Consider the following 15,959-nt stretch of genomic DNA (forward strand, 5'->3'; position numbering starts at 1 on the left):
TAGCATTTATTTTATATCTTCTTTGAATTCCTATAATTTCTAAGCTGCTGTTGAATTGAACCGGCCTCTCAAATGCATTTACAAATGATCTGTATGCCAAATATTATGCATGCAGGACCTAACTGCTATCCACTTGCAGAACATGCAACTCATGACAAAAAACAGCTGTTGTCACTGGTTGTCATGACAACCTTAAGGGCTTTTTGGGCTCTGAAGAAGACACCCACACCCATCTCCAGTCAAATGTATATTTTGATGAACATACAATCTGACCATAACTGCTTGAAACAAGCTCTTGCACCAGAAAAAAAAAGGCACTGTTTGCCAAATATACATAATTACATTCATATGAGGTATGCATTCATGCATTCACAGTGTCAGATCATTGCAGGCAAAGAGCAAAATTAAAATGACAGTCAAACATCAAAAGACGGCAGAGACTTTGAGTGTCTTGGCTTCCATTTGAGCACAATGGGACAAGCAGATTGGGTTCTCCAGGCTGTGGTGTTTCACGCCCTCTGCTGGTTAGCAAATCAAATGTGACGAGCAATGAAACTTCATCTCAGAGTTTGTATCAAACTTTTGTCTGTCATCTGATGCTGGACTGGAGTAATAAAAATATGATTTTAGCTGCCAACTTAAGTTTAAGTTCAATATTTTCTATGAAGAAGGGGTGAAAAACTTTGTTAATCCACTCCTGACTAGTGTCACCACCACCACTTGGCCATATTTCTTGCCAATATTGCATGTGGAATCAATGACTCATCAGTTGCTCATATGGTTTGAACATATGAAAAAATAAAAACTCCGCTGTTAATCAAAACAGCAGCTAACACCCTTCATTGACCTACCTTTGTTTTGTTCCATTGCTCCTGTTATAGAAACACTGTCGCTGACGTATTGTTCAGTGTCCCTCCTTCACTGCTGCAATGACACAAAGAGAAGAGAAAACATACCATCACCATTAGTCAGGATTACAATTTGATGCCAGGGTAAGATAGTCATCACTCGTTTCAGTTTGGATGAGGAGGGGCAGCCTTTATTCAGATAAAGATTTTTTTAGAGATGAATGTACGTGAAGAAATAGTGTCACCTGTTAGTCATGTAGTGTGGTTGTGAAGGCTACGAGAGATTTTTTAAAAATGTACATGTTCTGGGTATTTAGCTAATGACACCAGGACAAATAAGACCTGGAAATCTAGCCGCATTTGAGTACTAATTAAACTCATCAATATCTGTCTCCTCTTTTGTAGAAGCTCTTAAATCAATTCTAGCTCAATAGCACAGCCTGTTGTCCTCACCCGGTATTCCAGAATGCATGCTAAACTACTGTAATAAATAGGAATTGAAAATGGAGGAAAACGTTTGAAAATTAATGTGCGGCTTAAGTCATATTAAAAAAATCTATAATAATGAGCTACTTGTTGTGCTATCTTAATTATAAATGGAGTAAATAAAAACTTGTCGCGGTCCACGGTCACGTGATTCAAGCGTAACTGTCCTGCGTCAGGGCGCAGCCTGAAATAGGCGGAAGCAACCCGGAAGTGAGTGGCCCCTCGCCTCAAAGATGGTGTCTTCTTCAGCGTAGTGTCAGATAAACACACAGAAAATGAAAGATAAACACATAATGTCACAGCGACAAGATGAAATATCTGCTAATTGAAGGTCTGGCTACTGCTGCTAATTATTAAATTGCCTCTGAAGGCGAACAGGATGGACACCAGCAGAGCCGACGGAGGCTCTTACACGGTGAGACACTTGAGTTTAATTTTTAAACGTATGTTAAGACTTTAGTTTTACTTTTTGTTATCGTAGCACGTGTTAAAGCACAGATAAGGATGTTTCATGTACCTGTAATATGTGTCTTTTCAAGTCAGAAAATTCACATCAAAACAAAATTTTGAAGATACCACAGCAGAGTGCTGTTAATCAACTACAATTAGGGTGATAGTAAAGAAAGAAAAGAGTGTTTCACAGAGGGTTCATCACTGCGTTACAACAGAGACATAATGCGAATGGAAGTACAGTAGTGAAATCATTAAAGTATTTAGCTGCTGCTAAGTTTTACGTATAGTTTGTATAATTTTGTTAAACATAACTGAATTCAAGAAATGTTGCTGTCTTTTCTCTATAGGATAATCTCATTGGGACTTTACTTGCTATTTTCGGAAATGTGCTAGTCAGCATCTCCTTAAATATCCAGGTACAGTATTCAGCTCCATCCTCCACAAACACTTAACTCACTTTTGCTGACAATAAGGCATTAGTTTAAAAGTTAGGTTAAGTTGTCTCTTATAAGGAATAGTTTTGTTACTCTAATTTCTGTGTATCATGCCTGCTCATGTCAGTGCTTTGTGTCAATACAGCATCAGGTTGTCATATTGAAATAATTGATTGGAGGTATACTGTCAAATAATATACAGTTGTCATCTTGTCATGGTATATCACTGTCATTGTTTTTGCCCTTTTTGCCCATCCTGTTTATACTTGTAATTCACAATAGCTCTACTGAAATAACATTACCTTGTTTGTTTGGTTTAAGCCCGCTGCATGTGTTTGTTTTGTTTAAGCTAAGTATACTGCAGCAGACTTTGTGTTTACGCAAGTCCCCGTGTTTTACCTGCACGCCTCTCCCTTGCAGAAATACAGCCACGTGACGTTAGCTGGAACCAAGGACCCACGTGCCTTCTACCGCACTAAAACCTGGTGGTGCGGTTTTGTATTTACCTGCCTTGGCGAGGGAGCCAACTTTGTTTCTTATGCCTTCGCCCCCCTCGCTCTCGTAGCACCTCTTAATGCTGTGTCTGTACTCAGTGAGTATTTGTTCCCCATTCCCTAATATTTTAGTAGTAGATGTTAAGAAATAAATCTTCTGTCTTGATATGATGCTTGTGAAAACAAGCTAACAGAAGTGGCCACAGAGATGGTATTGGCAGTCTCAATTTATGCCAATTTATTAATAGAAATTAATTCTTGATTTAATACTCAAAATAAATGTAAAGGGAAATTTGTATTAACAACTTACGTTTTGTTTTTTTGTTTTCAGCAAGCTCAATTTTGGGCCTTATTTTTCTGCGTGAGAAAACCAAGCCAAAGGAATTTGCAAGTAAGTTCAGCATTCATGTGCAACTGAAGATGTGGTTGCACTGACACTCACATGCAAATAACACTGAGCGTGTGCCATTGTATGCAAATTTTGAATCAGCTTCAAGGTATTTGGAAATCTACCGGGCATACTGCTTGCTCGGCTGCTGCAGTATAATGAGGTAAATGACAGTCAAACTAGCACAGGCCCTATTTAGTTGAAAAGTTAGACCATATAAAAGTGAACTTGTACTCTTTGTTTGTGTCGTAAAAGTACTCTTCTGTTGAGTTTCACTGCAATATCTCATAGCCTTTGTATTATTTCATGACATATTGAATAGAATTTTGTACTGTTCTGTTATTTCAGAGCGCTATGGGCTGTCCTTCCTGGGCTGTATCCTGACCATGGGAGGAACATACCTCTTTGTAGCATTCGGACCAAACTCTCATGAAAAACTCAAAGCAGAGAACATTGTGAAGCACATCGTTGGATGGCCTGTTCTCTTGTACCTGGTGAGATGTTGTCATTTACTCAGAAAGTTTGGAAGCACAAGACTCAATGCACAGTTGACTCAGTTTGTCCCTGCTTTCAAATCTGCTGCACTTTGTTTCCACTCCACACTCACTAAATGGATATAAAGCAATTGATTCAGGTGTAGCAGCCATATGTGAATGTGTGATGTTGCTAAATAGTGTATTAAATACGGACAAATTGCATATTCTTAACAATTTCTACACACGCATTGCACTCTTCGTTTATGTTTTGCAAATACAACACCTTTAAAAGCAATACAACAGGTTTGGTGACTCTCATGTTCTATTTTTGTTGAGACTGCTAGAGGTGTTGAACTGTGTGGTCATACTTGTGGCTGTACATTATAGTGTTGATAATAAAATATGCCATCATTCAGTCAGTGTCGGTGAAGGTCTGTTTCTAAGTGTGGTTCCTGTGTTTGGCATATGTGTCGTTTCACAAAGACTACACTACGATTACGAACTAATTCAAAGGAACTTGCACAAGTGAGTCATATTAGGTGGAATACCAATTACCAGTATGTGTCATCTTTAATCTAGGCTTGAGAATCACCACACTGTATTTAAAACATTTAAAGACATCTTACAGAGGCAAGAAGAGGCTAGACAGACACTCCCTGAATTACTGGTGTATCTGTCACAAACATTGCATCTCTATTTTACGTGGCAAGGGGTAAAAGGCTCAAAAATCCTAAATAAATACATTAGATACATGTACACTTGACAGCTGCACCAGCAAAGGGGAACAGTGGTTGCAAGTAGAACATTATCAACGCTGACTGAGTGACACTCGGTGGAATGTGACAATCAAATCCTCTGTCAGTCTCAACCATAACCAACCATTATGAGCTTTGCTAAATTGGTGTCTTCTGCAGGGCTGCTGTATTTTATCTCATGTCTCTGTTTTCTAGGTTTTTATTATTTGGTCTTCCCCTTTAGGTACACATTGTGTTCCACAAACTTGCTTTAAACACTGCACATTTCCCAGCCTTCCTTGACCTGTGCTGTTAATCAGCATAAATGTTTGTCTCTGGCGTTGAGATTAATTGTGCTATTATTGAACCTGGCAATGACTGGTATTAATATGGTGTTTATTGTTGCTACTGCCCTTACTGACAGCTCCTGGAGATCATCACGTTCTGCCTGCTTTTATACTTCTACAAACAGCGCCGCGCAAACTACCTCGTTATTATTCTGCTGCTGGTCGCTCTACTGGGTGAGTCTCCGGCATTAAAGCCAGTCAATTAAATGCTGTCTGTAAAGTCAAGCTATTACCATACTTTATTTGAAAACATTGTCACGTTTTTCATGCTCAAAAGGCACTGAAGCTGTTTGTTCTGTGTTTAACTGAGTCTGACTTTGGTGCACAGGCTCGGCCACAGTCATTTCAGTGAAGGCGGTGTCAAGCATGTTGGTTCTCACCATCGAGGGCACCATGCAGCTGGACTACCCGATCTTCAGCGTCATGTTTGTGTGCATGGTGGCGTCTGTGGTCTTCCAGGCCAGGTGAGAGACAGGAACTTCAAAGATGATTTACTGAAAACAGAGGGGAGTGTGGTTAGCATGGTTGGCTGGTAGTGATGTTAAAGATGCTATTTCAGGTTTTATTTTACACATCAAAGTTTTGTGTGTGTGCTTTTTGTGTTATTGTCTTCTTAGATTTCTCTCCCAAGCTTGTAAGCTGTATGACTCCTCTCTGATTGCCAGTGTCAACTACATCCTGTCCACCGTCTTTGCCGTGGTAGCTGGTAAGTTGACCAGCGCATGCAAATCACTACCTGGCACAGTAGAAAAAAGCGCTGGTCTGGAGCCTATTTAGACGAGTTGAAAACCTCTACTTTGCTCCTGCTACACACTTTTAGAGTCACAGCATAGAAGTCATCAAATTTCTTCTTTTCTGGTTTACAGGAGCTGTGTTTTATTTGGAGTTTAACAATGAAGACGTCCTTCACATCTGCATGTTTTTGTTGGGGTGAGTGAGCAACTGTCAGAGCTTTCTCACAGACATTTTGACACGTCACAGTAGGAAAAGCAGGTGTAAATAATACAATTAACGACTGCTGAATTACATTTAGCTGCTTCAGTTTCAGGGTCCTGGTTTTGGGCATGCTGGCTCACTGTCAAGCTGTCATGGTTTACTGGGTCTCTTACGTGTTATGTTATAGTAACACCTGTGTTTTCCTACCACAAGTCAAAATGTCTGCTGTGTGGCTTATTATATTATGTGTAATCCTATTTAAGTCACTGTTTTGAAATATTGTAAAAAGCAGCTGAACTTTGAGACGTTATTTTGCATAAAGGCTGTAAGTAATTATTTTGTGCTTTGTACAGATCTGCGCTCTGTTTCTTGGGGGTCTTTCTCATCAGCAAAAACAGGAAAAGGACCAAGACCTTTGAGCCATATGTCACCATGAATATGACTAATGGTTTGTATAAACTTCAAATAAATACAGAAAATTGTATCTGTTGATATTTAAAGCTGCACAGGGCAAGTTTTATGTTATGTTTTGGAACAATGTCAGCTCACCCTAATTTATCTTTAAAGTTTTGAAGACTATTTGCTGGTGTTTCAATTTGAAAATATTAAATCTGCCTGGTTTTGAACTGTCATTTTAAGTCGCAGACTTAAACCTTAGCTTCCCTGTCCTTTCCATCATCAGGTGTCCCAACTATTCATGACAAAGGCCTGGTAGACTTCAATGGTTCTTTTTCCTATGGTGCTCTGGTCAACAACGATGGAGTGGTTCCTGCTACCCTACCAGTCAACCTGGAGCAACCACCAGTCAGCTCTGGATCCTCTGAAGCATCTCATGGCCTGCCTGACCTCAAGAAAGATTAAAACTAAGTATTTCTATTGTTTTTTTGCCTTTTCCCAACACTTTTCACAGACCTTGAAAGGCCAAGATGGGTACATGTGTTCTTTTTTTCCACACATACACAATATCAACCTTCAGCCCAGTAGGGGTGTCCACTGTGTGTTTCAGATGTTCCTTCACTCTGCCCTACACTCCTCTCTTTCCTTTCCAAAATCTCTAAACCAAAACGTGATCTTGAGAATAATTCCTTTTTTTTAGATGTTCTAAGCTACTTTCATTCCAAAAATGAACCGAGGAAACCTGAAGCTGTTGCATGTGGTAGTGGATTTACCAACACGGCAGCAGAAATATGACAGCAAAGACGGTGTTGTGCCTTGAAGCTTACTGCCTGTACTCTTTGTTAGCTTTGAGATGTAAGGACTCACTTCCATGACTGTTAAAGCAATTTTGTTCTCATTAATGGGAACAATGGATCTGTTCTTCCACTGAGTTACTCCTCAAATTCAGGTTGTTACCAATGTTGTATAAATGTAGCTGCAGACTTCTTCGTACGACTTGCCAATGAACTTTTGACTTTACACATGTCCTGTATGAGCAGGTTTCACTTTCTTGGATTTTCATTGTATTACTGCTTTTGTTGACCAAACAATGGGTGCAATTGTTCTAATTTATTTTAATGTATTTATTCATTTTCAAGTTTCCTGTTAGTTTGCCTTTACAAAGTAGCTGTACACTGGATAAATTACTGTAAGGCAGCACATAACCCATACTGGTGATTGAAGCATCACTGTAGCAGTTCAGCAAGAAAGAGGCAATTAATCATGCTTGGATCTTGAAATTACTAATATACTGTATAACTACCTAAATGTGTACTCTAAGTGTAAAATGTTATAGAAAGTCTAAATTTTGTTTTGGCTACAGTAATTTAAATACAATTAATTTTGGATGCCCTTTTAACCTGATGCATTGCCGTGTCTGATGACAAACAAACCAAGAAATAAAACTGAGAGTATGCAGCTGATGTTGCCATAGTGCAATGTTTGTTTTTGTTGTCCAGTGTTTTTCAAATGTAACCATCAAAGATGCACAAGCTAAAGGATAATGCAGCATATTAAATGTTGTGTGATTGAATGAGTGAATGGTTGCATAAATTGTATCTACTGCACCTCTACATAGTGCATTGCAGTGCGTTTCTATAGCGTTGAAGCACAGAGGTTTTCTACACAATTCAGTGCATGGTTATTTTTGAAAGGTTTAAAACTCAACTTTAAATCAGTACCCTGTGTTATGTGAGCAACAGGTAGATCCAGAGAACTGCACTGTTTCTAAAACCATTAAGTGTCTGTGGAAACGCGAGCACCTCATTATCTTCACACTGCGGGTGAGACGGGTCAGTCCACAGACTGATGCTGCTTTCCAGGACGTCCTTGTCAAATTAAAGCACAGACCGCTATGAGCCACTTGGCCGCTCAGTCGCCACCTATCTTGAAACGGAGCATCCTCCCCCTGCTGCAGCCTCATTGGTCACTCCGAGTCTCTGCCGGCATTTCATTGGTCTCACCTGCGCGTGCTGACGCCGGAGTAGGCTGCATCATAGTGTCCAATAATCCAGTAATAACAAACACAGACACATCTGTCAGCGCTCTCCAAACATACTACAGCAGGATTTAAAATTAGATAAAGTCACCTGTAAAGATTGCTTTTAATCTACTCGCAATGGGTCGTTTCGGCGGCTTTCACTGACAGCTGTGAGGTGAGTAAAACAGGACAATTTTCGCATTTCCACCGACTAGAAAGGAAAATTAAAACAGTAACTCCATCCGTGCGCGTGCAGCCATGACTCAGTGGTAACTTCCGTATGAATTCCCGCTTTATATTATCTTTAAAACAGTGTTTGACTTCGGAAAACAAAGTGGTCTCACTAGATAATTTGTTACTTTAATGATAAACGCCCGTGCTGCCTTTGCACGAGCCCTTTACTTAATATCCAGGGGTTTCCTTTGAGTGCACGCGATGCAAATATTGATGTCACAACCCTCTTCGGCCATTTATACTGTGGACATATGATGTTCCTGATGTCATGGCCTTCGCGTGCTCTATTTGCACGTGTTCTACAGAGGTTAAATTACATCAGGATACACTTTGGGGTCTATAATCGATATCCATAATCAATATAGTATTTCTCCAAAATATTTGAGATGGGGTTGATTTGCAGATGGTATTGCAATTAAAATATGGATGATAAGCGTCATTCATTTAAATGCTCCACTAGATGGTGCTCTATACCAGTACAGTCTTTTAACATTAGCGTCCGACTTCAGCTTAACAACACTTTGCTTTTTTTGTACAATCATAGTTTATATTGTTTCCCACGTGTTGCTTCCTTTTCCATCTTGAAAAATGATAAGAGCGACTATAAGAGTAATTGTTAAAGCAGTTATGAAAAATGTCACAACTGCCAGTCGTTTAAATGTGAATATTAACTGATTCTGTTTGTCGTCTGTGACAACAAACTGGGTATCTTGGGATGCTGGACTGTTGGTTGGACAAAACAAGCAATTAAAATACATCACTTTGACTCTGGGTTGTTTTGATGGACTATTTTCACTATTTTCTGCCATTTTAACAGTTAATCAGAAAACAATCAGCACATTAATCCAAAATGCAAAGAATCATGATTTGCAGCCCTAGAAGTGATATTTTGTGACTGAATCCATGTTTGACGCACAATATTTTTGAAAGTGAGAGTAACGCTAATAAAGAGTGTTGCTTGAGCTGGTGTAAATATTAAATACAGTAACTCTTGGCATCACGAAGACATGGTTTTCTCAACACTTTGGACTGTGAGCAGGTGATAGAGTTTCTTAAAGTCACCAGCAAATGCACAGACATAACTGAAAAATCAAAAATAACAGAATGTCAGGAAAACAGACCGACAAGTAGATCTAAGCATGAAGCACCCACCCTTTTCCCCTTCTGTTTTCTATTTAATTCTTTTTTAGTTTGCCTTATCTTTGCTCCTGTTCATCTTTCTCTCTTCTCGTGACCTTTAACTGCCACTCCTTCCTTCATCATCTTTCATTTCCCTCCCTGTTCCTCTCTTTTATCTATCCCACAGCCTGTGTGGTATCATCCCTAACACTTTAGTGCAACCCTGTAATCTTCACGCACCATTGTCTCAGTATCCCTTCATTCTCTCTGCACTCTTCTCACAGACATTCAGCCAGTATATTCACCTTATCTCCCAGCTTCCAGTCTCTGAACCTCCCCTCTCCCCAGTTCCCAGCCTCTGTGGCCCCCCACCCGCCTGTCCGCTGCCTCCTAAAAGGCTTCAGCATGCTGCGAGAGACCTCCAAGGCATGGAGCAATGGCTCGGAGGCCTACAGTAGTGATCCCGAAGAGGAAGAGGAGGAGGAGGAGGAAGAGGACATGGTGTTTGGGGAGACTGATCCGGACGGCATGGCAGAGGAGATGATGGATCTGAGCGACCTCCCCACGGCCCTCTTTGCATGCAGCGTCCATGAAGCCGTGTTCGAAGAGGACGTACACAGGGTGAGGCGGCGTAAACTCACTTTCTGGGTCAAATTTTGGTGCTGTGTGGGTGTGTGTGTAAGTGTGTGTGCTTGGGCGTGTGTGTGTGTGTGTGGGTTGGTGCGTCAGTCTGTGTACGTTTGAGTCATCCTGCATCCGAGATTCAAAGCCCTGCAACAAGTGGACAATGTCTTCCATAGCTTTTGCTCCTGTCTTGTCACGGTCTCAAGCTGCACACACACTCACGCACACACACACATCCTGATGCTGTTATTTATTTGCAAGGGAACATCAGTGCGGGGCAGCAGATTACAATATGACTCACACAGAATCGTGAGCCATACATATGTGAGCTTGTCATCACCATACTCATTCTGTTATTATTCATAGTGTTATTCATGCCCATGCTGCTGTATAGACGTGGCAACAGGCCTCGCACACACACACATGCACGCACATACTGTAGCATATCTTAAGGCCTCGCTGGGATGAGCGAAGTCTTTCTGTCACAGCACCTCAGAGCAGGAATACTTGGGATCACTGGATCCTGTTTTCTGGAGGAGGATGCAAAGAAAATGCTTTTAATTTTCTGCCCCTCTAATCCAATTATGCTCTCCTACCATCCCTCCATCCTTCCAGTTGGCATCAATCTCTGTCAAGTCTATCCATCCTTCCCTCTCTACTGTATCTCTCTAAAAGCCATCCACCCCATCTTCTTCATAACATTTTTCTTTTTCTGTCCAATCACTGGCTCGTTAACTTTCTTCTCCTCCCTCCGTTCTTTTATTATTCCATTTCAGACGAAGCGTTCTTTATTTATCCTCTCTGTGTATGTAAATGCGAACCAGAGAGGCTAAATCTGGAGCAAACGCAAAATCCCTTTAAATGAATCACTCTTGCTTTGTAGGGTTGCTGTTTGTACACCCATTGCTGCTAGCGGTGGAGTCGAGCCCCTTCCCTCTCTTTCGTTTTTTTTTTTTTTTTTTGCCTCCTCACTTCATTACGATTCACGCTCCTGCTTTTAAGTGGAAATGCCACCCACGCACCCTTCAGTCAGAGCGCGTCAATAGATTGTTCTCCATATGGCTCAATTAAATGAGCTTGACTAAAAATAGAACTTTTGACATTTATTTAAACTTTCAAAAATGAGGACAGGAAGGGATGAGGTATGAAATAAAAAACAAAACAAAGCAAAAATCAGGTTGCTTGTGATATTTTCAAAGCACAAACGGGGACTTTATGAGGTTGTTTTTGGCTTGTAGCAGGCTGTTTGATTCTTCACGCACGTACGTACTCACACAGTATGGAACTTATTCTAAAATTGCTCATCTTCAGCATTTTACTAACTGCTAAAAACTTGACATCTCTAAACTCAGTGTCTGCATCCTCTCAGTGCAGAACAGGGACATGGCAACCTACATTTTTGTGTCTTTGGGCTCTTGGCTCCCTCCCAGCACCGACATTACCTTCTGTTTCTGTTCTCAAAGGCCTGCATGCAGGAGGATGGGCTGTTTCTGTAATCACACTGTGCTCTGCTAGAGAGGGAGGGAGGAGAGAGAGAGAGAGGCATGTACCCTCATATTTATAAGAAGCTCTTAGCAACCTGTAAAAGCCTTTTCCTTTCTTCTGCATTAGTGAACAGAAAGTAAAACCTAGTGGCACACTTTTCTCTTTTATCTGCGGTATTTTGTTCCCCTGACCAGCTTTTAGGTAAAATGGAGAGCTGCCTTAAGAGTGCTTCCTGTTTCTTTGGGAAGCTCAGCTGAGGTCTACTCAGATCAGACCACCTCTCTGCTGAAATTAGTGCGTTTATTATTCATTTACTAATTAAAATTAATTCTCATGATTAAAACAGGGCTGTGCCACTACACTTAATGGCTTGAACGATCTCTAACAAAGCCCAAATCATTGGTTCAGGTATTGTTTTTCATTTGCCTTGCAGACAAATGCAATATTCAAGTTAAAGCAGGTGTTACACTTTTCTTTTATGCTTAAATCTCTCAAAAAGGTCAAACGTTTGGATTCTCTCACACATCATGAAGACCATGTAGCTGATGAAATATGCATTTATCTGATGTGGATAATCTCGTTCCTATCTTCTTAAGTTTCTTAATGTCAGATACAGAATGCTTATCTTCATTTTTCTAAAATTTGGTGGCGAAACACCACAGACAATGATGGAAATAAGTCCAGTACTACATCTTATTATTCCTGTCTGAAATATGTTGTATTTTATGAATTATAGGAATGTTGTCAATAAACAAAAAAACCCTTCATGCACTGTAGTGAAATTGCACGGACTTGAGATTTGACGTAAAAAATGCTGAGTCACCCAATCTGTACCTCTGATTCGCGTCCGTAGACTGGCTCTCATTGTGGCCTGAGGCATGATCCACTACATCCAGCATATGAATACCATTAGCTGCATTGCATAGAGTGAGCACAGCTGCAGCCAGTGTGCCTTTTAATTTCGACATGATTTATTATCTGCAGCCCCCGCAGAAAACCAGTGTACGAGGAGCGAGGGAGTTGGACACAGAGGTGTGAGTGGGCAAAGTAAGGAGGTAAAGTGGTTGTCAAGTGTAAGGTCAGAGAAGCCATTATAAGTCGTCCCTCATTGTGCCCAGTGTATATCAGGCCTAATCAGCACAGAGCAAAGCTTTCATCGCTGCTCCTGCCGCTGTCAGTCTGAGCTCTCCTCAATCCATAACCAGTGCAATCAAGCAAGCACCAGCTGCAAGCTTAATACAACACCAAGCAAAATGTTTTTATCTTACAGCTGTAGAAAACCAAACAAAATGTCTTTAAGTTGGTGCCCCGTATTATTACAAGATGATACTAAATCAATTATGTCAGTATAAAGCTGCACTAAATCACTATTTTTACATTAACGATGCGTTAAATGATTACAATGTGAAGGCCGTTGCTCATAGTGACAAACGTTCAGAGAATTATGAGTTGACTCTGCACAGCATTCCACTCTTTCAATTCATTGTTTTGATTGCACAACCCGCAACTCTTGTTCTGGTTCACTCTCACTGCTGTCGTCAACCTCATTTCCAGCCGCAGCATGCAGGTGTTTCCAGCCTAAAAGCTCATATAAACCCAGTGCTAGCTACAGTATCTCCCCAGCACCAAATGGCTGATACACAAGTTAGTGACTAGCTGATGAACACAGTGGAGCATTTAGCAGCTAAAGAGAAAACAGCACTGAAAAGAAGTGAATATTGGATTTTCATTTGCAGTGTGGCCATCAACCCCAGATGTGTGCTAATGTTGCTCCTGGATGTGTAGGCAACTGTTCACAACACAAGCTTTACCTTATGAACCCCAAGTAAAGTGATAACAAATCCTACTAACCCAAGAGCTTTGTCTAAATAGTGTCAAAAGCTGGCAACATATTCATTTAAATGAGTAACATATGACCAAAAAGTGATTAAAAAAGGGCCTGAATATCATATTTTGGTGTATTCTGCTACCAGCAGTTGTAGTAGCTAAGTGCCGTGTTTACATCCACCATTTCGCCAGATCTCTGACCAAGCAAATATTGACAGGTATTTTTTAATGTTCTTGCCTTGTTGTATTGTGATAATTGATTTGGAATTTGTTAAAACTTGGTTTCTTCTGTGATAAGTTTATTGCTAACAAAAGCCAGCCACTGTATTAGCTGTGTGAAGCTAATGTGTTGCTAATACAACATTCTAAGCATCCGCAGGGCAAACTGTTACATATTTTCTTCTTCTTTTCTGTTTCTTTGTTCTTTTTTTACTCTTGTTGATTGACGTGGATTCTGCGGATACTACCATGGCCACTGAAAGCCCGACAGCTGCATTCCCATTACGTCCCTTCAGTTGATCATGCCAACAGGAAATAGCACGCTAGCTAGCTAATTCTTGTCTCATTTCTGGCCTTGTTAACAGTAAATTTGTCAAGTTCAGCATCCCATACTGCTATTTTCCACGCTACTGTAGCTGTCATGTATTGCGGGAGTCTTTTTGACTGTAGTGTACAACATGGTATAACTACTGTTCATGATATTTATGATAGCTGTCATGCTAACAGGAAATACCATGCTAGCTTCTTCTAAGTCTCATTTGTGGTCTGATTAGCAGTAAATTCATCAAATTCAGTACCCTATATTGCTATTTTCCAATCCAGTTTTCTTTTTACTGTATTGATTAATTTGTGCAACATCTTTGATCTAACTATTGTTTATAATATTGCAGAACTTCCAGCTCTTGTTTTTCTTATTCATTGGGAGTGTGTTTAGCTTACTGCATAGTATATGTGCACCTAGAAACATGGTGAGGGCAGAAGAAGGTGCTTGACAGTTTTCAATACTCTGTACTTTGGGCACATTTTGGTCAAGATAAAAAAAAAGTTGAGTTTCAATTCCTCTTCTTACCTAACAGCAACACATTATGTTTTTTTTCTCAAGAAATGGTGTTCTTTTTTCAAAGCTTGGAGCAACACAATTGAAATTCCCTTCACCTCCATTGTATTGGGGTGGAGGCAGAAATCTCGAAGACATACAGCATATAAGCACATCAAACCAAAACTATTGCAATAGTTGCTAGATAACTGTTCCGCCATCTGTCCTGCAGAAGCCCTGCAAACATTTTCCAAACCGTTCCTATTAGCAATGCATCAGCAGGGTCGCAGTGATATACAGTGGTGCTGTAAGTCTGTGCAAAGTTGAACTGCTTTGTTTGACACAGTTGTCCCACTTCAGTCTAATGTGTTTGATAGTGTGACTCATATATATCGGGCGATAAAGTAAGACAACCCCAGAGCAGAGTGGAGGATTGAAACACATCAGGGACTAAAGATAGCGTGATAGAGGATGTGAAAAGGGAGATGTAAAGTGAGTGTCAGTGTGTGTGTGTATTATGTGCACACACAATCCATGTACATAAAGTGAGCATGCATGCGCGCGGTGGTGATATGTTTGCATGTGTGAGACGGTCTATTTTTGGGTGATGCTCCCAGGGGGTGAACGTGAGGGTGCGGGTGCTTGGCAGGCTGAAGGTCAGACATGATGCAGTGCAGAGTGAGTGAGTGCCGCTGGCCTCTGCTCCTGCTGCGGCCTGGATATTATTCTGGTACACTGACCGGGGTTGTCTCACCAACCTGCTGTGCTTGTTTTGCCTTTGTTTATCAAACAGAAAAAAAGCAAAAAGCAATTTCAGAGAAGCAGACAACAATGGAAAGCACAGTTTGGTTGAATTGAGCTGTTGTGGCACTCAGGGTGCAAGTATTTTTTCACATTTGACAAAATGACAGTGTTTTCTTTTGCAATGGCGGTTTTCCATTTTTCTCTGTTAAATTACAATACTCCTTGCATTTTGATGAGTATGTCGGGTTGAAGCTACTTGGTTTTCCAGCTAAATCTGAACCTTTACTGCAGATATAACAAGCTGACATGATCATGTTACAAAATTTCTGTATTATCTGTAATGGCAAGTCTATATACTGCTGATCATTTTCTGCAGAGGTTGAACACATCTATTAATAAAAGGTCTTTGTGCCCATTTAGAAATACTGTAAGTTAAAATGGATAAAGGGAAGAGGTATTTAAGGTAAATGTTGAAAGCCCTGCACACCCATGGTGAGCCCACACAGGTGATTTTAATTATTGTGGCTGATTAGGTCTCCTCTGAGGATGGTATGGGCTTGTATAGATTGTGCTTGATTGACATCATCCTCCTCCCTCTTATTTATTAGGACGGAAGAAATTACATCTCAATAATTGAGTGTGCTCCAAGCCCAACTGGCGACATTTGTGCCCGTCAGACTGGGCTCCCACTTCATTTCAATTTGGTATGCAAAATAGCCTGGCAAAATGCCACTTTTACCATCTTGAATTGACAGCACTGTGCCTCACATTAACGAAATACCACGTGTACCTACAACACTGTTAACAATGCACACTAATAAAATTTGACATGGCTTGTTGTGGCCCTAGACTGTATAATTAATAATGGAAGGACCCAT

At 40.5% G+C, this 15,959-nt stretch overlaps 2 protein-coding genes across 2 annotated transcripts in view; both read left to right on the forward strand.

The window, feature by feature from the left end:
• Positions 1 to 1,544: 1,544 nt before the first annotated feature.
• Positions 1,545 to 7,455, forward strand: nipal3 (NIPA like domain containing 3). Its single transcript, XM_041953898.1, has 11 exons — positions 1,545 to 1,749; positions 2,135 to 2,203; positions 2,642 to 2,813; positions 3,047 to 3,106; positions 3,452 to 3,597; positions 4,738 to 4,834; positions 4,989 to 5,124; positions 5,278 to 5,366; positions 5,527 to 5,590; positions 5,950 to 6,044; positions 6,279 to 7,455. The coding sequence occupies exons 1-11, from the start codon at positions 1,714 to 1,716 to the stop codon at positions 6,455 to 6,457; spliced, it is 1,143 nt and encodes a 380-aa protein (XP_041809832.1). The 5' UTR covers positions 1,545 to 1,713; the 3' UTR covers positions 6,458 to 7,455.
• Positions 7,456 to 8,116: 661 nt separating this feature from the next.
• rcan3 (regulator of calcineurin 3) overlaps positions 8,117 to 15,959 on the forward strand; it is a 44,440-nt gene continuing 36,597 nt past the window's right edge. The window contains exons 1-2 of the mRNA XM_041954542.1: positions 8,117 to 8,187; positions 9,714 to 9,986. Of these exons, the coding sequence (XP_041810476.1) occupies positions 9,771 to 9,986 (216 nt within the window). The 5' untranslated portion in view covers positions 8,117 to 8,187; positions 9,714 to 9,770. The remainder of the gene's footprint in view (positions 8,188 to 9,713; positions 9,987 to 15,959) is intronic.

Source organism: Chelmon rostratus, chromosome 15, assembly GCF_017976325.1.
Source record: "Chelmon rostratus isolate fCheRos1 chromosome 15, fCheRos1.pri, whole genome shotgun sequence".
NCBI lineage: Eukaryota > Metazoa > Chordata > Actinopteri > Chaetodontiformes > Chaetodontidae > Chelmon > Chelmon rostratus.